General features: G+C 33.7%; 1 protein-coding gene across 2 annotated transcripts in view; it reads left to right on the plus strand.

The window, feature by feature from the left end:
• The window catches only part of Sec63 (SEC63 homolog, protein translocation regulator), a 60558-nt gene extending 36970 nt beyond the window's left edge, over nt 1-23588 (plus strand). The window contains exons 9-21 of one of the 2 annotated variants that reach the window (XM_071613153.1): nt 109-203; nt 304-436; nt 1899-2004; nt 2716-2866; nt 4119-4266; nt 7178-7260; nt 9185-9250; nt 9447-9632; nt 12799-12957; nt 14912-15013; nt 17840-17938; nt 21458-21562; nt 22498-23588. In XM_071613153.1, the coding sequence (XP_071469254.1) occupies nt 109-203; nt 304-436; nt 1899-2004; nt 2716-2866; nt 4119-4266; nt 7178-7260; nt 9185-9250; nt 9447-9632; nt 12799-12957; nt 14912-15013; nt 17840-17938; nt 21458-21562; nt 22498-22641 (1577 nt within the window). In that variant the 3' untranslated portion in view covers nt 22642-23588. Of the gene's footprint in view, nt 1-108; nt 204-303; nt 437-1898; nt 2005-2711; nt 2867-4118; nt 4267-7177; nt 7261-9184; nt 9251-9446; nt 9633-12798; nt 12958-14911; nt 15014-17839; nt 17939-21457; nt 21563-22497 lie in introns of both variants that reach the window. The other variant, XM_027928156.2, reaches the window with a different exon arrangement.
• Nucleotides 23589-25462: the final 1874 nt, after the last annotated feature.

Raw genomic sequence — 25462 nt, forward strand, 5'->3', positions numbered from 1 at the left:
TTGGGATTAGAAAAGTGCTTTTAGTAAGTAGCATTAAGAAAGTATCTCAAGAAGGAAAATTGATCAATAAATTTATTTATCTTCATTTTTTTCTCTTTGTTTCCATAGGTCTCATCATGGTTTTGGCTGGAGCTTCTGAATTTGATCCTCAGTATAATAAAGATGCTACAAGCAGACCAACAGATAATATTCTAATACCACAGGTTAGGCACCATAGTACAAATTCTTTGATGACTAGTTGAGTACTAAAGTGGATGCTTTTTTAAAGTATATATTTTTGAATAATTATTTTATTTACTTTAGCTGATCAGAGAGATTGGCAGCATTAATTTAAAGAAGAATGAGCCTCCACTTACCTGCCCATATAGCCTGAAGGCCAGAGTTCTTTTACTGTCTCATCTTGCTAGAATGAAAATTCCTGAGACCCTTGAAGAAGGTATTTGTGATTCTAATATCTACAGGGTTTTAATGGAATCAAAGCAACAGATTTAATTAGATCTCATGGTGCATTGTTTTTGTCACTATTTTTTTTGCTCCATCAAATAATTGCTCAAGGACTCCCATCCCCCCATTTTTGTTTTTTTTAATCTATAACGCTACATAATTGCTTCACATAGTTTGAAGGTCGAAGTTGGATGTTTTAGCAAATATTAAAATTTAGTGTTTCAAGGTGAGAGAATATTCTGAAGGAGAAATGTTTAGTTAAATTCAGATCATACAAAAAGTTCCTAATGACTTTTTAACAAGAAATTTGTAAGCTTTCTAGAGGGACAGGAATGGGTTTTACAAAAAATACCTCCACTGAACACTAACCCCCACCCACACATCATCCCTCCTACCAGTGTTCTGAGTACTATCTGTTTGATCTTTATTTAAAGCTACATAATGTGTGTGTCTGTCTCTGTCTCTTCCTATCCCCTTCCCCATTTCTCCATTCCTAATCCTAAATACTGTTTTTTTTTAATTTGTTTTAATTAATTACACACGACAGTACAATGACCTTGACATATCATACATTTGAATCACTTTTAAATGAAATCTTACTGTCCCCCATCTCCTTTAATAATGTATTCAAATGCTTCAAACAAGGCTACTTGATACTTAGAAATTGGATGCTTATTCTGTCATAAGAAAGGATGCTTATGATAGAATGAAGGAGTACTGTTCAAGCATTGTCACTGAAGTTGCTTTGAAATTTTAGTAATTATGCTGTTAATGTTCTGTACAGATACATAGTCATCTTCATTTTTTTTTTGATATTTTACATGATTTTTTTTTTAATTGGTTGTTCAAAACATTACAAAGCTCATGACATATCATCTTCCATACATTTGATTCAAGTGGGTTATGAACTCCCATTTTTTACCCCAAAGTCATCTTCATTTTTACCAATCTGTAACAAACAGGGAAAACATTTTTTTTAGGTTGAATGTCCAATAGTAGTTAAGACCTAGTAGTTAAGACTTTTATATGCAGTATAAATGACTCTGTGTGCCTTGTTGCCCTCTTTCTCCTCTTCCTCATTTCTCTGTATTTAATTGACATTTATTCTCATTCTTAGCTTTTAGAATTAATTAATACTTAAGGAACTTACAAGCACAAAAAGAAAATTCTTGAGGTTCTCAAATGGCAGCAAGATTAAGATTAAATTTATGATTAAGGCTGCTTTAAAACAGGAATTAACTTCTGAAGCTTAACATAATATTAAAATTTTCCTTTGACACATCTGAGTGGGGGTTTTCTGGCCATTAACAGTGATGCAGAGGAGAAACTGTAAAATGCTGAAATCCTGTGAAATGTTTGTGGGACAACTTTTTTAGAATTAGTCTTGGGCTATGATGATGAAGGTGCTTTAACTATGAAATTAGAATTGTTTCAGGTTTTTTATTGTTTTGCAGATCAGCAATTTATGCTGAAAAAATGCCCTGCTTTGCTTCAAGAAATGGTTAATGTAATCTGCCAACTAATAATAATGGCCCGGAGCCGTGAAGGTGAGGAGGAAATGTAATTAAATTGTTTTATTTATTTATTTATTTATTGCAAGCATGTGCAGATTTTACTTCACAGTTTTTAAGATTTATGAGGAACTAATTGTAATTCTGTCTGCCAGTTCAATCGGCTTTCTCAATTTTGCTCATGATTTTTCTCATTGTTTCATAGTTTTATTGTTTGCTCTGCAGATTTAATATTTCCTTTTTCTTCTGATTATTTTTGGAGTTAGTTTATTCTGTATTTTAACAGTGAGTTTGAAATATTTCTTTAACAAACGTAATGATGATTCACCTGGCATGTAATATTTTTTGTATGGAAGGAAAAGAATCAGGGAATTGTTGCTCAGTAATGGAATGGGAGAACCTTAACAAATAAGACAGTGCTTATGGGTTGTTGTGGGAGATGTTAGTATTTGCATGGTATCAGTACATTCATGATGCTGATAATAATTGATAATTTAATGTTATTTGAGTTAATGCAGCTTTTTTTTTTAATGAAATCAGTGCTTATTGCTGGATAATATACATTTTCTGTTTGCATGTTAATATCTTCTCCAGTAATTTTTAAAAGAAAATCAATATCACGATCTTAAAATTTGTGTTAAAGATATTAATGGTGTGAAAGATATGAGTATGATTTGGTTTTATGATGAATTGTGTACTCCGGAACATGTAAAAGTCCAGCCCTGTTGTTTCTTCTTTTTTTCTGTTCTTTCTAAGAAAGGGAGTTTCGTGCTCCAACTTTGGCATCCTTAGAAAACTGCATGAAGCTTTCCCAGATGGCTGTTCAAGGCCTTCAACAATTTAAATCTCCTCTTCTGCAGCTCCCTCACATTGAAGAGGACAATCTTAGAAGAGTTTCTAATCATAAAAAGGTAATTCTCTTCTGTTTTGTACTTCAAAGTTAATATTTTGCAGTTTGACATGTCACTTAAAGGTAATATGAATGAAAAGTTTTCAAGAAATGGTTCCTATGAATTTTTTAGATTTAGGATATCTTAAGTGTTATGAAACTATCTTTCAAGTGGTTCTGTTAACATATTCCTGATTAGGTAGTTTTTAATAATATTTACTATTGTAAGTAATGTTACTGTGATTGGGGGGGCTTGTCAATGCATTTTAGCAGTTGACACTTTGCTTCATATGTTGCCAAAAATAAGTGTATGTTATACATTTTAGTAATTTCATTCTTGGCTTAAAGGTTGAATATAATGGGTCTTTGAGTATGAATAAAAAAATTAAACATTTGAAAAAATACATTAAGTAAAGATAATTCTTATTTAGAAAATATAATCTATGGTAAAGATATAATGAACTATTTAGATACAGCAAAAATATGTATAAAGGAAAAACTTGAGAAAACAGAAGTAAAATTACAAGTCTAGCGCAAGATTTTAAACATTACTTTGCATATATAGTAGATAAAGGGAGAAAAGGTAGACATTGGATTTGGTGTTATATTAAGATAAAGTTAATAAATGTATATTAGAAATTTGTATTAAGAAGACAGTGCTGTCTTTTAAAGTAATTGTGTTGCCCCTATCAATTTGATCATGTTATGTCATAATCATAAAAATCTTAAAATTCAAAACCAGAACTTTACCTGTCTTATAATCTAATTTTTGTGAAAGTACAAATTAAATAATTAACACCAAACAACTGAAATTAAAGAACACTCTTATAAGTAACCATTTTGCCATGGTGGATATTATTACAATAACAGTCATATTTAGAAAAGTAACAAAAATTAAGAATATTGCATAGTTAAAACCTCGAGAGTGTATCTGTACTTGTGAGGTATTTATTCTTAAAGTTTATTTTTAATAAGGTTGAAAATAAACAAATTGAAGACAATAGTTCTTACTTGGGGGTAGATTCTATATGAATGTCACTAACATCTTTTAATTTTTTTAAATTAAAAAACAAAGGCTGAACTGATCCTTAATTTAAGCGGCGTTGGAGAAAAGAATCACGAAATACTATTAGTTAGTTGTATTTTCTGCTTTGAAATGCATACAATATTAACATTTTTCTTAAAGTTGCTGGATTTTATTTTAGTTAACATAATTTATTTTTACGAAAAGTTTCATGAATTAGGGATTTATAATTTTTATTTTTCTTATTCAGTATAAAATTAAAACTATACAGGATTTGGTGAGTTTAAAAGAATCAGATCGTCACAGTCTACTACACTTTCTTGAAGATGAAAAATATGAAGAGGTCATGGCTGTCCTTGGGAGTTTTCCCTTTGTGACAATGGATATAAAATCACAGGGTAAGTGATAGGTTTCCTCGTTGAACATTGCTTCCTATTAGATTTGTTCTCATTCATTTGATTCAGGACTTAACAACATAACTTGCAGTGAGACTCTGCAGAACTGTAGTTTTCCTGTCAGATTTACCATGTTGGAAATTGATGGAGACTTAAATCTTTTTGAGAAAACTTATATAGCCCTGCTTTATTTTTGTTAACAGTAAGATTAAGTGCAAGGACTGTTTTGTATTTTAGCTTTCAAGAATTTAACTTTTCAGAGATTTCCAAATGTAATGAAAAGAATGAGATATGTGAAATACATTAGAAGAAATAGTGTTAAAAGAAATATCACTTAGTATTGACATTAATTTTCAAAGCCCCAACTTATTTATATTAATTAATCCTTGAAAATTGCCATGTTTCTGCCAACTTTCATGAGTTTTTCTCACATTTTCTCTAACTTTTCATCTATTTCAAGAAAAAAATGGAATATTTTTCTATTTATATAACTGCCCTGTGACCATTTTAATAGCTGAATAATAGTATCTTAGAACACTGACAGAATTAGAGATCATCTCCTCCATTCCTTCTTTTTTTTTTTTTTAAGAGATAGAATTTTTTAATATTTATTTCTTAGTTTTCGGCGGACACAACATCTTTGTTTTTCTGTGGTGTGCTGAGGATCGAACCTGGGCTGCACGCATGCCAGGCGAGTGCGCTACCGCTTGAGCCGCATCCCCAGCCCCTCCATTCCTTCTTTATGGTGGTGTTCTATGCTGTAACATTCGCTAAGTCACTGTTGTGAGGGTGTTCTTATATGTACCAAGAATACAGGGACATATTAGGAGAAGTTTCTGTCTTTAAAGGACTTATCATCTGGTTGAAGACATTGGATTAAGAACATAGGCTAAGTATTAAGTAAATAACAGACATTGTACCCATGTTCATGCAATAAATACTGAGTGCTATCTTATCTCCTGAGTGCTGGAGAAGGGGAGGTAAGACAGTCTCTGCCTTATTGAATTTATCTTTTGATAGACATTGAGCTTGGTTAAATGGCTTTCCAAGATTATAGTGTTTGGGACAGGAAGGCAAACAGTGCAATCTGGTTTCCATTTGCCTAGAGTTGACTGTGTAACAAGTATAATACAGGTAATAAAACCTTGGATCACTTTGGGAGGGATTTGGGTCCATGAGTTTTCATCTTTAAAAACACTAATATAAAGGGTACATTTAGGATTACACTGCTTTAACCAGAAATTGTTCAAATTAAAGTTAAGTTTAGGACTTAAGAGATAATCTTTGATATAATCAAGGATAGCAAAAAGTAAAGAGATTTTTCTTACAAGATATAAGGTGAGAGTATTCACTCTGACTCATCTGTTCCACTTCAGTAGTATCTTGTATAGACAGTTTATTTTGTATTTTTATAGTGCTGTCTAAACATGTAATATGAGTGTTATAATTTGAAGAATTATAAAAGCAAGAAAAAGGCATTGATCAATACAGTAGTGGAGATGATGGCTTTCTCCTTCCAAGTTACACTAGGGGCTGTGTAGACTCTCATGGTAGGCTTTTTCTTCACATTAAAATTTCAAGTGGCATGTAGATATTGATACTTCAGTTATTTTTCATGTACTGCTCACATGTGTAAAGCTTTGCAAATGAAAAATGTGGATGGATATGTGATTCAGATTTGAGTTTTGATAAGAGAGTCTTCCAGGCTGAAGAAGGGATACATAACCTTTGTTGATGCCCACCTGTAACACCTCATAGCCAGTAGTGGGGTGAGCAGTTAAAGGTTGTTGAAGGTCATTGTTTTCCAGTTGTTGGTGTTACAGTAAAAGCTAGAACAGAGTATATGCGAATCTAAATCTGTGTAACAAGTATAATTTAGAAAAACTATAGTCAAAAATATATAGAGAAGAAATCTTATAGATAAAAATCAATAATAAAAATGAATTTAAAGGCTGGGTATGTGGTTCAAACATAGAGTGCTTGCTTAGCATGTGTTTGATAAGGCCCTGGTTGGTTGTTTGGTGGGTCTGCCTGCCTGCCCCCCTGCCCCCGTGTCTGTCCGCATGCCTCTCTCTTTCTCTTAATTTTTTTTTTTTTTTAAAGAGAGAGAGAGAATTTTTAATATTTATTTTTTAGTTTTTGGCGGACACAACATCTTTGTTTGTATGTGGTGCTGAAGATCGAACCCGGGCCGCATGCATGCCAGGCGAGCGCGCTACCGCTTGAGCAACATCCCCAGCCCCTCTTTCTCTTAATTTAATTTTTGTTTTATATGTAGACATTTTGGGGATGTGTGTGGCAAATGTGATTTAAAAATATTAAATAGTTGGCAAAATTTTATTGTTAGGGTACTATTTATTGCAAAAAAATTTCAAAGTGATTTTTAATATAAAGAGAATATATTGACGTTCTTACCTTTAAAAATTGTTTTTATGGTGATTTAGTATGTTTTTATTATTTTATTCTGATAGGCATTGATCACATGGGCAAAGTCTTGTGAATATAAGCTTTGCACAAGAGTGACATTTCTGTAGTTCTAGTATCATACTATGTTTTCAGAGTCTGGAGTTTGAAACTTGGCAGTGCCAGGGCAGCGATTGTGTGGTCATTTTACTTTATTTCTGAACCTTGGTTTCTTTTTTTGAAGTGGAAGTGATAATAAGTAAAAGCACTTTGTAGAGCTGTTTTAAGGATTAAAGTCCTATTTACCATTGGATTTTTACAGTACATATACTAAATTGCTAAAGGCATTTATAAGAATTTTATATAGATGGTCACACTGTTTTTTTATTAAGCTTAAAATGTAGTATGCTCAAAATACCAAATTGATTTGGGTAAATTAGATTTTGCTATTTACATTTACCTAGAACTTAATTTTTACTTTTTGCTGTCTTTCTTTCCTTTCATCTTACAGTATTGGATGATGAAGATAGCAACAACATCACAGTAGGATCTCTAGTCACAGTGTTGGTTAAATTGACAAGGCAAACAATGGCAGTAAGTAGTCTATATTTTTATGCTTTAAGAGTTATGTTTCAAGATTTTTATATTTATTTTTCTTAGTTTAAGTAGAAATTTCTCAAAGTTGAAACTAATGTAGTAATAAGAACTGATTTTGCAAGTTCTGTTTGTTGTTTATTAAAAGAATTAAAAATTACAGTGAAAATAACTTTCTGATAGTGTGAAAAATTTATGCTCTCTGGGAAAAAATTCAAGCATTGGAGAAAAGTTTAGAAAAAAATTAATTTAGGTACTGGGGATTGAACGCAAAGGCACTTAACTACTGAGGCACATCACCAATTTTTTAAATTTTTTAAATGCCCTAACCCATTTTTACCTGTGGAATTAATTATTTTTATCATGGATCCCTTATCTCACTCATCTCCCTGAAGAAAACCTATTGTCAACCTCTTATGACCAGAATTCAGTTTATGTGTATCCTTTCATATTTTTCCTCCTGTTCATATTTACAGTTGGACCTTCAGGATACATATCCTTTTTCTTACTTTCTTTCTTTCTTTTTTTTTTTGTTAAATCTAGACATTGTGTTTCCTGCATTTTGTTTTTCTCCTTTTCTGTTACATAGTTATGTTACCTTCCAAGTCAACTGGTATATTGTGACTCATTATTTTTAGTGGACCTGTACTATTTCAGGTTATTCAACTAATGGTAGATCTTACTCTGCTCTGGAGTTTCTGACTATCTTCATGAAATATATGTTGCATTAAACCCCATGTTAAATATTTATCAAATAAAAAATGTTAATTTTATGATAGCAAGTGGTAAGGAAGCATTTTGTGTCATGGACTTGGGGATGGATGGTGCCTCCTGGGAGAAGGGAATGCCAGGCTAAAATTAAGTTCAGAACCTAAAATTATAATTTTCACATGCTGTGGAATTCCCAGACTGAGAAATGAGCAAAAAAACTGGTCTTGGGCTATTGACATTTCTGTGGTAGTTGTATATTTATGTGGGTGTGGGGGGGCATAGGGGGAAGCCTGCCTGGACTAAGGAAAAGGATTAAAATCTTTTCCCTTCTATTCTAATCAAGTAGTGTTGTAGAATTCAGCTAATAAATGAATAAATGAAGACGTTGGAAGTGCTGATATAATTAGACTGGGGAGTGGCAACCTTTTTCTATAAAGATCCAGATAGTAAATATTTTAGGTTTTATAAGCTATGTAGTCTTTGTAGCAATACCTGAACTCACAAATGACATGGTTGTGTTCCTATAAAGCATTGTTTTAAAAATTGGTGGCATGCCATAGTTTGCTACCTCTTAGTTTCTGTTTTAGAGCCTGATCATTGGAATTGTTTTTAATGCTTCCAGAGAGTTTATGAAACACAACCCACATCACTTGTCATCTTCTAGTATAGTCTTACTAGTATGTAAAACTTTATTTTACAGCTTCTTTATTGATTCTAAAAGGATTTTATGGTTGGTGGATATATCTTTAGTATATGTAGATACTCTTTGTGATCCACAGATACAATAAGCAGTGTCACTGACAATAATGAATAAACTAATAGCAGGGGTTTTTTGAAATTCTTAATGTTAGAAAATAATCTGATGTTCAAATTGTCATAACATTAGAATATTCACATTTGGTTGCTGTTAAATAAAAGTAAAATTTTAAACTGAAATTTTTTGTACTTAATAATGAATTTGCTTATCTTAGAACTTTATTTCATTAAGTAGATGATTCTTTTAAATGTATTTAAGACAGACATTAAGACTTTAGAAGGTAGCTTCCTGCGTATCATACATCATAAGTTAATAACTGCTGAGTCTACTACCCCTCCCTCAGTTGTAAACAGCTTAAAAAAATAACCGATAACACATTTTAAAAACATTTCTTTGTTTATCTGAAGGGTAAATATAGGCTGACAGAGTTTATCTTTTTCTTCTTGCCACCCCTAGGAAGTATTTGAAAAGGAACAGTCCATCTGTGTTGCAGAGGAACAGCCTGCAGAAGAACAGCCTGGGGTAAAAGCTGGAATTTTATTACTTATCTTACTTGGAAAGAAATTTTTATTTACTTCCTGATGGGCTTATATTACTGTGGGAGAGTAATTTAGCTTATGAAGACATTTAGTTTAGCCATTTCCATCTCAAAATTACTGACTTTCAAATGAAACTGTTATTATGATTTACAAAGCATGATGTGTGTTGTGATTTACAGCAGCAGCAGGGTGATGCTAATAAGAACAAGACAAAAGGAGGATGGCAGCAAAAGACGAAAGGACCCAAGAAAATGGCTAAATCAAAAAAAAAGAAGCCTTTAAAAAAAAAGCCTACACCTGTTCCTGTTCCATTATCACAGACAAAGCAACAGAAACAAAAGCAGGCAAATGGAGTCGTTGGGAGTGTGAGTATATTTATTATCATTGTAACTATTATTGAGGTAAAATATACTGAAATGTTTAAATCTTATGTGTACAGCTCCTGAAGTTTTAGATGTATATGTACCCATTAAACCCAAATCAAAATTTAAAATTCTTACTAGCATCCTAGAAAAGCTCCCTTTTGCTCCTTCTTAGTCAGTGACCCCTTCATCTGCTTGGTTTCATTCAACTTAATGTCCATGGTGTTCATCTTTTTGCATTGTGTGTAGCAGTAGTCCATTGTGTGTGTATGTGTGTGTACATGGTATTTCATTGTATGAATATGCTATAATTTAATCTCTGTTCTATGCTTGTTGGACATTTAAGTTATTTGCAGTTTTTACTTAATATGTATAAAGGCTCTGTGCTTATTCTTGTGCGTTGCATTTTGAGGATAAATTACTGGGTTATAAGATGTATTTTAACTCACCAAAGAGCCTATTTTCCAAAGTTTTGCCATTTTATGCACTGTAATCAGAATATGAGCGTGTAGTTGTTCTGCATCCTCACCAGTACTTGGCTTTCTCAGTATTTTAGTCTTTCAGTTGTTCTGTGGTAGTATTATTTAGGATGGTTTTTATTGGTATATACCCGATGACTTAACATTGTTGAACACCTTATCATATACTTGGTCCTTTTTTCCTGCTGGCTTGTTTGTCTTATGGATTTGTTGGTGTCCCTTATATATTCTGGATAAGTGTTCTTACTGTCTGCCCCGATATATATATATATATATTAGGTTTTTTTTTAAAGTTGCTGCTGATGGACCTTTGTTTTTATTCATATGCAGTGCTGAGAATTGAACCCAGTGCATTACACGTGCATTACACGTGCCAAGCAAGCACTCTACCACTGAACCACAACCCCAGCGCTGTTTTCCCCTCTTAATGGTAGCTTTTTGATGGTTCTTAATTTTAGTGAAGTCTGTGTCATCAGTCTTTTGCTTTAGGGTTAGTGATTGTGTGTCGTGTTTAAAATATCTCAGTGTAACTCAAGGACATTGACATATTTTTCTGTTTTCTTCTAGAAACATTATTGTGTTACTTGTTACATTTAGCTCTATGATCTGTCTTGAATTAATTTTCATGCATGGTATGGAATACGGGCCACCTATTCCAGCACTGTTTATTGAAAAGATCCTTTCCTCAGTGAATTTCAATGGCGCTTTGTGGTAAATATTGTTTATGATGTGTTGGTTTATGGAATTTCTACTCCATTTCATTTATTTACTTGTGTGCCAGTTCCATACTGTCTTAATTATAGCTTTATGCTAAGTCTCAAAATAAGACTTTACTCAGATATCTTAGCTATTTTAGGTCCCTTGCATTTCCAACTAAATATTTAGAATAAGCTTAAACTACCAAAGTTATTAGTATTACATTGAATTTGTGGTTGAGTATGGAAGAATTGACATTAACAATGCTGAGTATTTTTATTCATGATCATAGTTATCTTCATTAATTTGGAACTTCCTTAATTTTTCTCAGCAGTGCTTTATAATTTCTAGTGGCAAAGGTATGACAAATTTTACATTAGATTTACCTCTCTGTTTGATGCATTTTCTTGGTGTTATTGTGACATTTTAAAAAATTATTCTTCAGTGTTTGTGGCTGGCATATAGAAATCTGGTTGCTATCTAAATATTGCTCTTGTATCAAAGAGTCTTAGCCATTTGTAAAAATATTTTAATGAAGATTTTCCACATATGCAGTCATGCTCTGTGTGACTGGATATAGTTTTGCCTTTTTCCTTTTAAGCCTAATGCCCTTCTTGTCTGCCTTGCCTTTCTCTGTTGGTTGGAATTTTCAGAGTGATATTGAGTAGAAGTGATAATTGTACACATCCTTTACTTTATTTTTTATCTTAGGAAGAAAGCAAAACAGTTATTTTACTACCAAGTATATTGTTAGCTGCAGGGTTTTGTATCCTTCATCAGGTTAAGGAAGTATTTCCTTCCATTTCCTATTTGCTGATAATTGTTTATCATGAGCAGATAGTGGATCTTATTAAATGCTTTTTCTGCATATATTTAGTGATCATTTTATTTATTTTTTCCTTTTATTAATGTGGTGAATTGTATTGGCGGATTTAAAATTTTTAAATCATACTGGAATTCCTGGGTCGGACTCTTACAACTGTTTTTATGAGAGGATATTGATGTTTCTTTTTTTCTCTTTTTAGAAGAAAATATTGGTGTCTTTTTTTCTCTTGTAATATCCTTGTCTGCTGTGATATCTGACCTCATTAAACAAGCTAGGAAGTATTCTCTTTTTTTCCTGGAAGAACTTTTTTCCTTCTTATTTGGAAGAATTCTTTAGGGAAACTATGGAAAAGTTTTAAACATAAGCTATTTCTTCACCTTGTTTCATGGGGTATATATTTTATCCTTTTCTTACCAGTTTATGTTAATTATTTTCCAGGGAATTTGTCTGTTTCCTCTAAATTAGAAGTTTATTGGTATAAATCTATTTATAATATTCTTTTATTTTAATGTCTGTTGGATCTGGTTAATCTTATTTATTTCCAGTATTTTGTATCCTCTTAAATATTCTTGCTTAGAGACTTTCAATTTTACTAATCTTTTCAAATAACTGTCTTGGTTCTTTTGTTTTCTTGATTTCTAGTCAATTATTTACTTCAACTTTCTTTGCATTTAACTTGATACTCTTTTTCTTGCTTCTTGAATTGAACACTATTATTTTTGCCTTGGATATTGACTTTCCTTAATATGTTATAACCTGTTACAGAAGATGACCCTACACTCCAAAGACAGTATTTTTCAGTAAACTGCCCATTTCCTCTCCTAAATAAAATGTATTGTATAATTGATACTTTTGAAAGCCGAATCATCTTAGCTATTGTGGTAGTGTACTTTGAAAATAAATATTTTTATCTTACAAACTGTGAAGAAGGGATACAATTACTAATCTTAGACTAATAAACCAGGTGAGCCAGATGTTAAAGTCTTCAGTCTTACTCCTTCATCTTTATAAATAAAAATGTTCATAATTTTCTTAAATTCTGCTTGGATAGTGAAAATTTAATCTTCAGCCAGCTTAGTTATGTTGACAATAAGTTAGCTTCAGGGATGCAAAATGATCAATATTACTAGAAATATTCAAAACTTTGTGCTTGCTTTTTTCCCTTTAGGAAGGTGGAGTGAAGGAGGATGAAGAAGAAGTTTCTGACAAAGGCAGTGATTCTGAAGAAGAAGAAACCAATAGAGATTCCCAGAGTGAGAAAGATGATGGTAGTGACAGAGAATCTGATAGAGAGCAGGATGAAAAACAAAACAAAGATGATGAAGCAGTAAGATGAATAGATTTAAATAACTGGATTATGCCCCTGATGATTGTTTTGGGTTTTGTTAGTGTTCCTTTGTTTGCTTGCTTGCTTTCAGTTTATCTGTCTTAGAACCTGTGCATTTTTTCATTTAATTACTTTGCAAATTTTTTAAAGGAATGCCAGTCAGAGTTTATAAAGAAAAATTGTTTCAAACTAGGATTGGAAATCTAATTTTCTTAGATCTTAAATTGCTAGGTAGAGTAGAACCTAGGTCTGAGGTGAAGTCAGTTTTCCTTCTTTAAGAAATTTTCAGTATTAGGGTATCTCTGGAAATATGAGTAAGGGAAGGTGAACTGCAAAATGGGAAGCAGTTACTTTGAAGGCCCTGACACAGGTTCCAGGTAGTGTTTAGGTGAAGAAACATTACTGTGGACTTTCTGTCAAGAGGTGTTAAGGGAGAGCTAACATTATGGAATGTCACCTTGTTTCATGAGTATATAAGACATTTAAGGAAGTTATTAAGATGGTTAAGTATGAAGCATGGGGCAAAAATCTCATAATATGAAATTGCGCATCATTTATAGAAAAACTATAAAGAAAGACTGTGGTGGACAAATAATGGTCCTTAGAGACTCACTGCAAACTGATGAGCTGTTTCCTTTGTGTTTGTTGGTGTTTTTTTCTTTTTTAAATGAAAATGCTAACTGCCTTTATTTGATCAGTACACATGGTATATGCATGCATTGAAATATCATGTTGTACACCAAAATATGTATAATTATCGACTGGGCCTTTAATCTAAAAGTAACCCTTCTGGTTTGGACGAGAATCCCTGAATAGCTTCTGAGGCAACAGGAGAGACCAGGGAGAGGTAGAGGGCAAAAGAATAAAAGGAGTTAGTGCACACATCCTTAGGAATGGTGGACAACAACATGGATAACTACTTTTACTTTTTGCTAGGCCTTGAAGGTTTTGTATTTTGAGAATTAAAATGATTGCCAAGAAATAAAATTTGTCCAAGAGATTATTTCCCTAGCTTCACTTTTGGAAAGTTGACATAGTCTTTCTTGAGTGTCTTAATGTTAATATAGGTGATCTTAAGATTTTGACAGACTTATTTTTTCAGATGACCAAAAATACATTCATGCAGCCAACAAATAATTACTCATGACCTGTCCCATCCCAAGCATTGTCTTAGATGACAAGGAACGCAAGCCAAATAGGAAACAGTTTCTGCCCTTGAATGATAACACAGGCTAGTGGTATAGGCAGACTTGTAAATATATGAGATTAATGTATATCTTATGCAAGGTATAGTGATGGCACAAAGGAAGCAGTGATCAACTCAGTTCTCAGACAGAAGGAAATTTGTAGTAGGCCTTATTCAGGAGTTTGTACTAAATTGGCCCTAAAAGAAGAATAGGAATTTTCCAGACAAAGAAAGGGAAGAACAAAAATCCATACAGAGTTTAAGAAGAGTGAAATAGTTTGCTAACTTCAGCGAAGTATAGTCAGTTTGAAATAATGAGAATAAAAAGCATCAGGAGGAAAGCAATGACAGGAGATTAGCTGTAGGCCATGGTCAGATTATTAGCCAGGCACCATGGCACACACCTGTAATCCCAGGGAATCGGGAGGCTGAGGCAAGAGCATCACAAGTTTCAACCCAGCTTCAGCAACTTAGCAAGGCACTAAGCAACTCAGCAAGACCCTGTCTCTAATAAAATATAAAAAAAGGCTGGAGATGTGGCTTGGTGGTTAAGTGTCCCCTGGTACTAAAAAAAAAGGAGGTTATGGAGATTATTAATGGCCCTGTAGTGCTATGGGAGTTAGAGGGATTGCAGGTTTGAGCTAGGAGATGATTTATGGGACTGAACTTGTTCTAACCTAATTAGTTAATTAGCATTTTTAGGAATAATAGAAACTCCTCAAAATGGGCAAACCCTACCAGGTTTCAGATCTTTTTATTCTTTACCAGGAGTGGCAAGAATTACAACAGAGTATACAGCGAAAGGAAAGAGCCCTACTGGAAACCAAATCAAAAATAACACATCCTGTGTACAGTCTTTACTTTCCTGAGGTGAGTTACACATAGCCTATTCACTTTCTCTTCTCCTCAGATATTTCTTATTTGGATTTTATTGCTCTTTGGAGTGTACCTGCTCAAATACACTAACTGTGATATATTCCTGATTATGTTTTTAAAGGATACATTGCAATATGAATTGTTTTTAGTGAATATGTTGTTTGAAAGGAGGATTGTTAACTTTTAAAATAATTCTGTGATTTCCTGTGCTTCTGTCTTTTCCGAGCTCATATTACTTTTGTGCTTAATGATTATTTCTCATTAGCAGTCATCAGTATTTATCAGACAAATGTATATTTTGCCTTTGACTGCTTGACAGTCACAAACCTCAACCCTGTCAAGTTCTAATAGGATGAAAAAAATTCTTAAATTTTCTTTCTGAGGATTCTGTAGTTGCCACCTGGAACCATTAGACTTGCTTTGATCCCAGTTATTGCCCTAGTCTGTGGAAATGAGTGAGCCTGTGGCTGTGGGACCAGCTGTGTTCTGAGCCCTGAGCAAAGTTCAGTAAGAGCTAGGCATGACTGAGTCTTAAGCTCAGGACAGAGCATCATTATAATGCTATTTGTTCTCTTGTTTACTTTGTTATTATGCCTGTTCAACTTTTGATCTATTTGCTAGCCTATGTTATTTGTCTTTCAGATTACTTTGGGATTCTCTTAACACTTTGCTTTTGAGGATGATTCTGTCTGTGGAGCAGAGGTCAAGAACTGGGACGCTGTTCCACAGACTGCCACACAGCTTTGCTCTTTATTCACATTTGATTGTGCTCTCATATAATAAGTCTTCTTTCTGCTTGAGAATGTCAATCCAGAAATGCTGGGGCTGCTTAAGGCAAATTCCTAAATAATTTGGCTCTCTCAGTAATAAGTGATTGGCTCTGCACAGACTGTTGTTTTGACTTGGATAGAAGTCTTCCCAGGATTCCATCTTAATGCACACACTGATCTTCTGGCGTGTCTTGAGCTTTTAGCCCATCTGTTGAGGGCATTTTGCCCACTGCAGAGGTAGTCTGCCAACACCAAGCATCCCAAAAATCAAGTGAATAAATTCTACTCATTTGATTGGTTTAAAAAGTGCTGTGGGATATGTATACTGCATAATTTGTACCCAGTTTCATTTTAGACCATGTTTTATTGGTAAATTAAACATCCATTCATTCCTTTAGAACATTTTATCAGTGGAAATGCCTTTTTCTAGTATAATATGTTTATACATGATAAATATCTCAAACTGTCATTTATCACATGCAATTTTTTTAGGATCTTCCTGACATTTCCTTGTCTATTTTCTGATGTACCTAATTACCCTCTTAGTAATAATTGACTTACATTTTATTGAAACTCATTTATTAGTATGTTAGGAATGGTTGAGAATTGCACACAACTGAAGGATAATTTTCAAAAAAAAGTGCAAATAACTCAATAGAATGTCAGTTTCACTTTTTAAACAAGTAAATCAGTACCTATGTACAGTGTCATTGATTGACATTCATCAGCTTCTTGTAAATATTCTGGAGTGAATTTCATTGTAATTAAACAACTTGAGAGTGAAGGGAAAGGCAGTTTCTAAATAGTGAGGTAAATAAGAAATGCACACTCTTGAACATATCCCTATGCTGCTTATAGTACATACATGATATGGTAATGATGTTTCTGACACATCAGAACCACTTAAATGAGAGATTGAGGTTGTAACTCATTCTAATAATCATAACTGTCATTTATTATACCCTGTATGCTAACAGAAATCTAACATGTATTTTCCTTGTATTATCTCATTTCATCTTCACAACATTCCAGGCACTCATCATTTAACAGAGAAGGAAAACTAGATTTAGAGAGGTGAACTAACTCAGGTGTAGGTAGCTTTAAAGCAAGTATTGGCAAAATATAGGCTGCAGGCCAAATCTAGCTCCCTGCCTGTTTTTGTAAAAAAATCTTTATTTACAATAAAGTCTTAATTAAAATGCAGTCCCACTCCCCTTTTTCAAGGCAGATCTGAGTAGCTACAACAGAGATCCTGTGACCCACAAAGTCTAGATTCTAATATTCCATTTTGAGACTATCACACTATTTTGTATACAAAAACGCATAGGCAAATATTATATATACAGCTATCCCTATTATGATTGTCCTAACCCTATGGCTGGACAGATGACTAAACAGTTATTGACAAGAGCTGTAATACAGCAGTGGTTACTGAGCACATTGAGGTTTGGTGCTTCCTTGTCTTTCTAAATTTTTTAAAGAAAATAGTTTTTTGCCCAACAGAAAATAGTTTTCTGTTTCTTCCTGCTGCCGTTGTGCATTCTGATGGCAGTTTCTTTACCCAACTTTTTTAGTGTTCCTGATTTTTTTTTTTTAAGTTGAACTAGAAATGCTTTTAATATATTGATTTTTTTTTATTTGGCTGCCTGAGTTCTTTCCACTCCTACTTTGTAGCTTTTGCTTATTATGTGTTAAAAGATTATTTGTTACATGATATTGTAAAAGTCAATATATTTTTTAAGAATATCATTTGTCATTTAAGGTGAATCAGGGTTTTTTAATATGGAACCCATCAGTAGATTTAAAATAAACCCCCAAAATTGCATATAAAATTATTTTTGAAGAGTAAGGAGTGGATCTATAAATAGTTAAGAACAGTTTATTAATTTGGTAAATTATTGAACCAGGCACTGTGTCAGTGTTGAGGATATAGCAGTGACCAAAACAAGGACAGTATTCTGAAATAAGACAAGCCAAAAATGCTTCTCTAATTCTTTCTGATTATCGTACTGTTCGTTGTTCTTATTGTTTTTTTTCCTCCTCTTTCCAGGAAAAACAAGAATGGTGGTGGCTTTATATTGCAGATAGGAAGGAACAGACGTTAATTTCTATGCCATATCATGTTTGTACACTAAAAGATACAGAAGAGGTAATTACTCAATAATATTTCCATTTTTAACAATGTACAGCATCTCATCGTCATGCTGCTTGATAAAATCTGCTTAAAATATCAGTTTATCAGAGCTTACTGCATGTCGCCAGCTGGCTGGGCTGGCGAGATGAGCTGGGTTCAAAGGAGCTGGCTCATTCAATAAACTGAGAAAATGGCAAAGAACCCACACAAAACAGGAACATGAGTTTTGAGGGGGGAAATTCTCAGTGACCCCAAGGGTCTGCTCCATGCTGGATAGCACTGGAAGGAGCAAGATAGAGAGCACACCTGGACCCCCCCCCCCCCTAATTATTGGGGAAAAGATATTCGATAAAATGTTCCACCAGAATAAGACAAGGGTGGGGTTTCAAAGGGTGGAGTCTTGCTTGGTGATGTTTTGTGGTCAGCAGATTGCTTGACGTCTTGGCAAGTCACACCCATCTGAAGTGCTATGTGGGATCACAGGCAGAGCGAAAGGAAAGGCACACTTAAATTGCACAGCCCAATCAGCGCGCAGTGCCAGGCCAGTCCCCTCATATGCTCAAATGTGCATAGCTCACACACATAGCCCATGGATGGCTTTCAACAATTGAATTGTGTTGTGTCTGTTGTCTTACTATTCCCTGATGTTTTGAGAGTGAGCTCATTGGACATTTATAAAGAAATATTAGAGGTAAGTAACTTGGTCACTCTTTTAAAAACTCATCAATATAGTTTTGGCAGTTTTTACTGTTAGTGTTCAAGAGCATTTTTCTTTGCTCCTCTTCTCCAGAATTTAATATTTTATAAACATTTATGATGTAAGAATTGGTGGATTTAAATTTTTAGAATAGAATTTTTGACTGAATGGCATTGCCTGCTTTTATAACATCATAAAAGTAGCTTCGTGATAAACATCATTTACCCTTGGGAACTGCATTCTGGGTTTTTTTTTTTTTTTCCCTTGATGTTTTTGGCTGTTACCTTTTCTAGGAAGAAGGTTCTGTTTGTCTGGACCAGGCAGACAAGGGCAAGGGTTTTGAATTTCAAGATATTTCTAGATGTTGATTTTTAGTACAAAAAAATCTTTAAAATAATTTTTATAACCATGCAGTAAATGTGTGGAATAGCTAATACTTATTTGATGCTTAAAGATAAAGCCAACTCTTAAGTTGTATTTGTTTTGACCTTTTTTTAAAAATTTTTATCTGTTTTTGAATAGGTAATGCATTCACCTAAAATTTCAGAAAATATAAAAGTGCATGAAGTGAAACATCTTGCATATGTTTTCCATCACCTTTTCCTTTTCCTGGAGACCATCAGTATTATCATTTTTTTACGTATTCTTCATGTAATATTATATGTAAATTATAAACGAATACATATATTATTATTTCCCCCTCAGATTTTACACAGAAGATGGCATATCTGTTTTACACCTTCCCTTTTTATCCAGTAAAAAGGACATGTATCTATCTTCCAAGATCGGGGGAGCCTTTTGTTTCATAAGCGCAACACAATTATTATACTCGAGGAATTTAAAATTGGTGTGATATTATCTAATACACAGTCCATATTCAAATTTCCTCAAATTTTTCACTGATGTCTTTTTGTTTTGATTTGTTTCTAAGTTCAGGATCCTATCAGGGATTACACTTTGCATTTGGTTGTTGTGTCTCTTTAGAACACTTTCTTGTCCTTTTTCATTTTGAATTTTTCTTGACATTTTTCAGGAATCCAGGCAAGGTATTTTATAGAATATCAGTTAAGGGCTGGGGATGTGGCTCAAGCTGTAGCGCGCTCGCCTGGCATGCGTGCGGCCCGGGTTCAATCCTCAGCACCACATACAAACAAAGATGTTGTGTCCACCGAAAACTAGGAAATAAATATAAAAAATTCTCTCTCTCTCTCTCTTTAAAAAAAAAAAAGAATATCAGTTAATATGAGTTTGTTTCATTGGTTACTCCTTATATTTATATCTGGCAAGCATACAGCACTAATGATGTACATACTTAGTGCATCACATCAGGGCACGTTATACCAGTTTGCTCCACATTGATGATATTAAGATTGATCTGTTGTAAAGATACTCTCCCCACTCATCTGTGTGGCAGTATCTGGGCTCTGTGTGAATATCCTGTTCTCCCAGTCTTTTGCCCAGTCATTTTAGCATACATTGATGAATTTTATCTAAATCAATTTTTATGCTGCTCAGTGTAGTTTAAATTTTCTGTTTCTTTTTTAGAGTGGAACTGAACACTTTCAGTGGGTTCAAGACATATTTCTTTTTGTGTCTGTTTGTGACCATTCCTCGTTTTTGTTGGGTCTTTTAAATGGGTTTGAGTTGTTCTTTTTTTTTTTTCCAGTGATGTTAAGAAATCAGCCTGCTGTGACTGTGTGGCAAATATTTCTCTCTAGTACTAAGATGGTTTTTAATAAGCAGAAAACAATTTGTTTATCCATTTTCCTTTATTCTTTGTTTTTGAAGTATGGTTTATAAATTTTTTTTTTTTTGTAGCTTCTAGATGATGCTATAGTTAGAAAGGCCAAACTGAAGATGAGAGAGAAAGAGAGTAGGTGTGTGTATGTATGTGTGCACGGGTGAGCATGTGTTTCTGTACTGGGGTTCCATCCCAGGGCCTGTGCATGCTAGGTTAGTGCTCTGCCACTGAGTTACACACCAACCCTGAGGTGGTTTTTTTTTTTTTTTTTAAGATTCTCCCATGATTTTGTTTTTCTAGTTTTATTAATTTTTTATGATAGCCAAGATTATCTCAATATATAATCTTGGCTACAAAATATGAATTCTGGAGGTTTAGATCACCAAAGCATCCAAATGTCATTTAAAAAAATGTACTCTTCCTTCACCCAAGTGGAATTGAGATACCTGAGGGTGTTACTGTTTGTCTTTGTAGTCTGTGATTTTTAAAAAATATTTTTAAGTTGTAAATGGACACAGTATCTTTTTTTATTTTTATGTGGTGCTGAGGATGGAACCCAGTGCCTCAAGCAAGCACTCTACCACTGAGATGTAGCCCCAGCCCAAAGTCTATGATTTGATGGGAATTCAAATACCTATTTGACCTTTTAAAGGGATTGGTCATTTATCCTTGTAATAAGAAACTTCGACCAGTATTATCTCCTGTCTATATTTTTATTAACTCCAGCATTTTATTTTACTTTTATACTCCACTTAATTTCTTCAGTTTACCCAAGATAATAGTCAACAAAGAACATGGTTGTTTACTTTAAATATGCTTTCTTGAATGGTGAAGATACAGATTAAAGATTAACCCCATCCGTTCTGCCTAATAGATTTCCTTTCTGTGTAGAGTATGTAATAGATAAACATATATTTCACGTATGTGTATTTGTTATTGTTGTTGGGCCTTTTGTAACAAGTCATGATTTATAACTTCCTGTATCACATGAATGAATAAAACATGACTGTTAAGTACTCTGGTCTAGTAATTTTAAGGGTATGCTGTTGTTTCCTCCTCAAAATGGAGATTTTTAAGTGTTAATTTTATCTTCTAGGTAGAATTGAAGTTTCCTGCACCAGGAAAGCCTGGGAATTATCAGTACACAGTGTTTCTGAGGTCAGACTCCTATATGGGTTTGGATCAAATTAAACCATTGAAGGTAAGAATAGTGTCTCTTCAACAAGTACAGTAGCCTGTTGGAGTAAATACTTGAGTGTAAGGGAAGCATTTCTAGTTTTGCAATGCAAAGTAATAACGAAAAAGAGATCCTTCCTTACTTTTTCAATAATAAACTTACATTGTTGAGTAGGATTTTTAAGAGGTATGATTTAGAACCTTGACTATAAATTATATTAATGATGTATTTTAATATGCCTTAATATGCTATAACTTACAGGGCCTCATCAATATGTTCATTTCTTTTAAAAGCATATAGATTTTACTGCATATTCTATTGGAGTGTTTTTTAATTATAAAATCATTTTTAAGTTCATCTTAGAGCATATGTTTTCTTTTATCACTTGAAGCACACTTCTATCAGTGTTTACCAGTTCACTTGAGCATTTTATAGAAAGCATTCTGTTAGGAAAAATGGTGCTGATATATTCTTGCATGGAAAAGAATAAAATGAGCCTCTCTTTTCCCATGAGAGTTCTACTAGAGCTTACAAAATATCTTTTAGAAGGTCATATTTTAGTTTTTCTTTTTTGGCGGGGGGGTGGGGGGGGGAGGTGAGCACCAGAGATTGAACACAGGAGCACTAAAATACTGAGCCATATTTCCAGTCTTTTTTAAATATTTTAAGATATCACTCAGCACTTCTGCTCAAGAATTATGATCATTAGTTTTTTGTTCTACAGAAATACATCCATAAGTAGTTTTAACTTCTATAAGAGCAGAATATTAAACTATTAGAAATTTAATTATATGTTAAAGTAGATTGACATTTCTAGGATGAAGTGTCAGTGTGTTGAATTTAGAGTTATATCTGTAAAAATCTGTATTTTGCTGTGGTAAAAGAAAAGCTATTCTTTATCAGATATTTCTTCCATTATTCCTCCTTAATTTTCTAACATCTACATTCCTTCTTCATAGTTGGAAGTTCATGAGGCTAAGCCTGTGCCAGAAAATCACCCGCAGTGGGACACAGCAATAGAGGGGGATGAAGACCAGGAAGACAGCGAGGGCTTTGAAGATAGCTTTGAGGAAGAAGAAGAGGAAGAGGAAGATGATGACTAATCAGTACTATGAGTGGACCAGAGTGTTTGCACATATTTGCAAACTTTTGCTGTTTGGAAGTGTATAATAAACCAGAAACAGTGCAGAACCAATATTGAAGGAAGTGTTAGTTTCTTTACTAGAAATGGTTGCATAAAATAACTAGGCAATTGGTGGTGCCTTGGTATAATCTGGGGAAAATAAAAAAAGTTTAGGACGTTTAGGGCTTATTAAAGTCTTTCAAGTATGGGATGGTGCATTTATTTCATCTGCAAATTATAATAAATCCTTTGTTATTATAACTGTCCAAAGTGTGGGCTATGTATTATCTGATCAATTTATGGTCCCAGTAAAAGTCAAGGTACATGAAAATTTATAAATGAGCAACTTTTCTTTGTTCAGCTTTAGTTTTAGTATGATAAACATCACATATGTTTTAAGTAACATCTCAAATTTTGCCTTGATAAGCTCTGTTACTCATTTATTGATATTTTGCAGGTGATGAGACTATAATAGCTCCTTACGTGGATTTAAGCCTTTTATTTTCATCTTTCTTGGTCATAAGTTGGTATTCTCTCACATTCCACATAATATAGAGGGCTACATTTTGGGATTTTGTTTTCTTAATTGCCCAGCGTTATTCGAGAGATTATAAAGATGGCTTTTAATGGCTTAAAACATTTTTAAGCCTCTATCTTAGTAGATCAGGGCAGGATCTAATTCTTTTGATAAGCTAGCTATAGGTCTAAAAGTAATTGTGGGACCATTATGTTCTCTGATGTTGGTGGTTTATGTTATCAATATCAAACCTTTTTTAAAAGGTTCACTATAAAAGCTGAACTACATTCTTAGCTTTTAATCTACCTGACTCTATCAGAAGCCTTTTAAGGAAAATAGTATAATATGCAAAGGAGGGATCTTTTTGTATTCATTTTGGACTCCTGTTAATAAAATAGAAGTTTGACTCATTTTATGTTTGCTATTGTCTTTGTCTTTTTATTTTTAGAGAAAGGACATAAATAGGGTAATCCATTCTTTTTTTTTTTTCCCAACTAAAAATTTAATATGACTAAGTGACTGCTATCTTTGTATACCATAGGAAAACCCCGGAGTGAGAGGGATTTCCACTCACATAGTACAACCAAAAGGGTTGTTCTTAATATAAAATAGATATGTATATGTGATGAATCATTGGGGTGAGAGGAGAATTTTTATTATACTAGACAGGGAGGAAACAAGACTATAATATTATAAGATCGATTATAATAATCCTCATCAAAATTTCCCCAGGCCAAAGTACTGTTGGAGTACTGTGACCTTGTTTATTTAAAGGGTTGCTACTCTCCATACAGAATTACCATTGTTATTTTGTTACTATAGTAGTTTGAAATAAAATTTGGAAATTAGCAAAAGCATGAATGACTTTTGGTTCTAAATTTAGAATGCAATACTTGCTGTCAAATGGTCAGAGAAGTTTTTTCATTAGAACCTTATTAACCAGTCTAGGGAGCCCTCCTCTTGGCAGGCAGGAAGCTGTGCCACTGAAGATTTGTTTCACGTTACAAGTAAGGGTGAGTTTACTTTTAAAATCAGGTTTTGTGGTGAAGCTGCAGTGTGGGTTGAGGCAGCTGCTAGTAATGCAAATGATGTAGGGAGTGCTTACTCGAGTAAAAGGGGAGAGAGAGATCAGAGAAAGCAAAGTGGCATAAGGTCAAGGACATTGAGCAAATAAGATAATGTTAGGGTTCACGTTTCCTATACTTCTTGAAACATACTTCTAAGAAAAGAATTTATTTTTTAGTGGTGATTTTGCCTTAAGGAGGTTTTGCAAAAGTTCATTGAAACAACTGACTTTTTGAAGAGGTGGATTTCCCACCCTAATAAGTTACCATAATGCAAAAACAGCCTCACCTCCGTACTAAGAGAGGCTCACCAATCTGTTTTCCTTTGCCCTTTCTTTGTGTGATGTGTATAAATATCCCAATCAAATAAAACCAATTAATGCATACCTTAGGTACCTCTTTCCATACTACAGTAATGGAAGAACGTTTGTGATTCTAATCTCTCCACTAAGTCACTGAACTCCACATCCCTTCTTTCTATGGAATGGGATTATAATTTACCCCTAGATTGTATTTAATCTCATGGAAATTTATTAAATGACGTTTCATTTTCCTATCAAAAAACAGTGACTTTATCAACAAAATAAATGAGCATCTAGATGAAAACAATGTGAACAGAATGAAATTGGTTATTTTTGAAATTATTTAAATCATGAATATTTTAATCTCTTTAAATTGGTAAAGTACCTATTAAAACCAAATACAGCCTTCCACGAGACTTTATTGCCACTATTGAAAGTGTAATCAGTGGTATATGTTTAGCATTATAAAATTTGATGTAGGCCCCCATGTGTTTTCCATTTAGAGATCTCAATCTCAAAGTTACTCAGATTGCTGGGCATGGTGGTGCACCCTGTAATCCCAGTGGCTCCGGAGGCTGAGACCGGAGAATAGCAAATTCAAAGCCAGCCTTAGCAAAAGAGAGGTACTAAGCAACTCAGTGTCTCTAAATAAAACAAAATGGGCTGGGGATGTGACTTCGTGGTCAAGTGCCCCTGTATCGCCCCCTACCCCAAATTAGATATTCATGCCCTCTAAATTTTTAAATTTAATTGAGCACATTGAACTAGTTTCTCCATGTAGAGTAATTCTTTGTGCTCTGCTGTACTTCTGCGCTGGGGGGTTGGAGCCAGGACAGGCTGCCAGCTGTACCAGCCACTTTGTGTTGGGAAGCAGGGGAGCAGAGACACCAACATCTGATATGGAAACAGGTAGCAAGG

The sequence above is a fragment of the Marmota flaviventris genome, chromosome 6, assembly GCF_047511675.1.
Source record: "Marmota flaviventris isolate mMarFla1 chromosome 6, mMarFla1.hap1, whole genome shotgun sequence".
NCBI classification, from domain to species: Eukaryota; Metazoa; Chordata; class Mammalia; order Rodentia; family Sciuridae; genus Marmota; species Marmota flaviventris.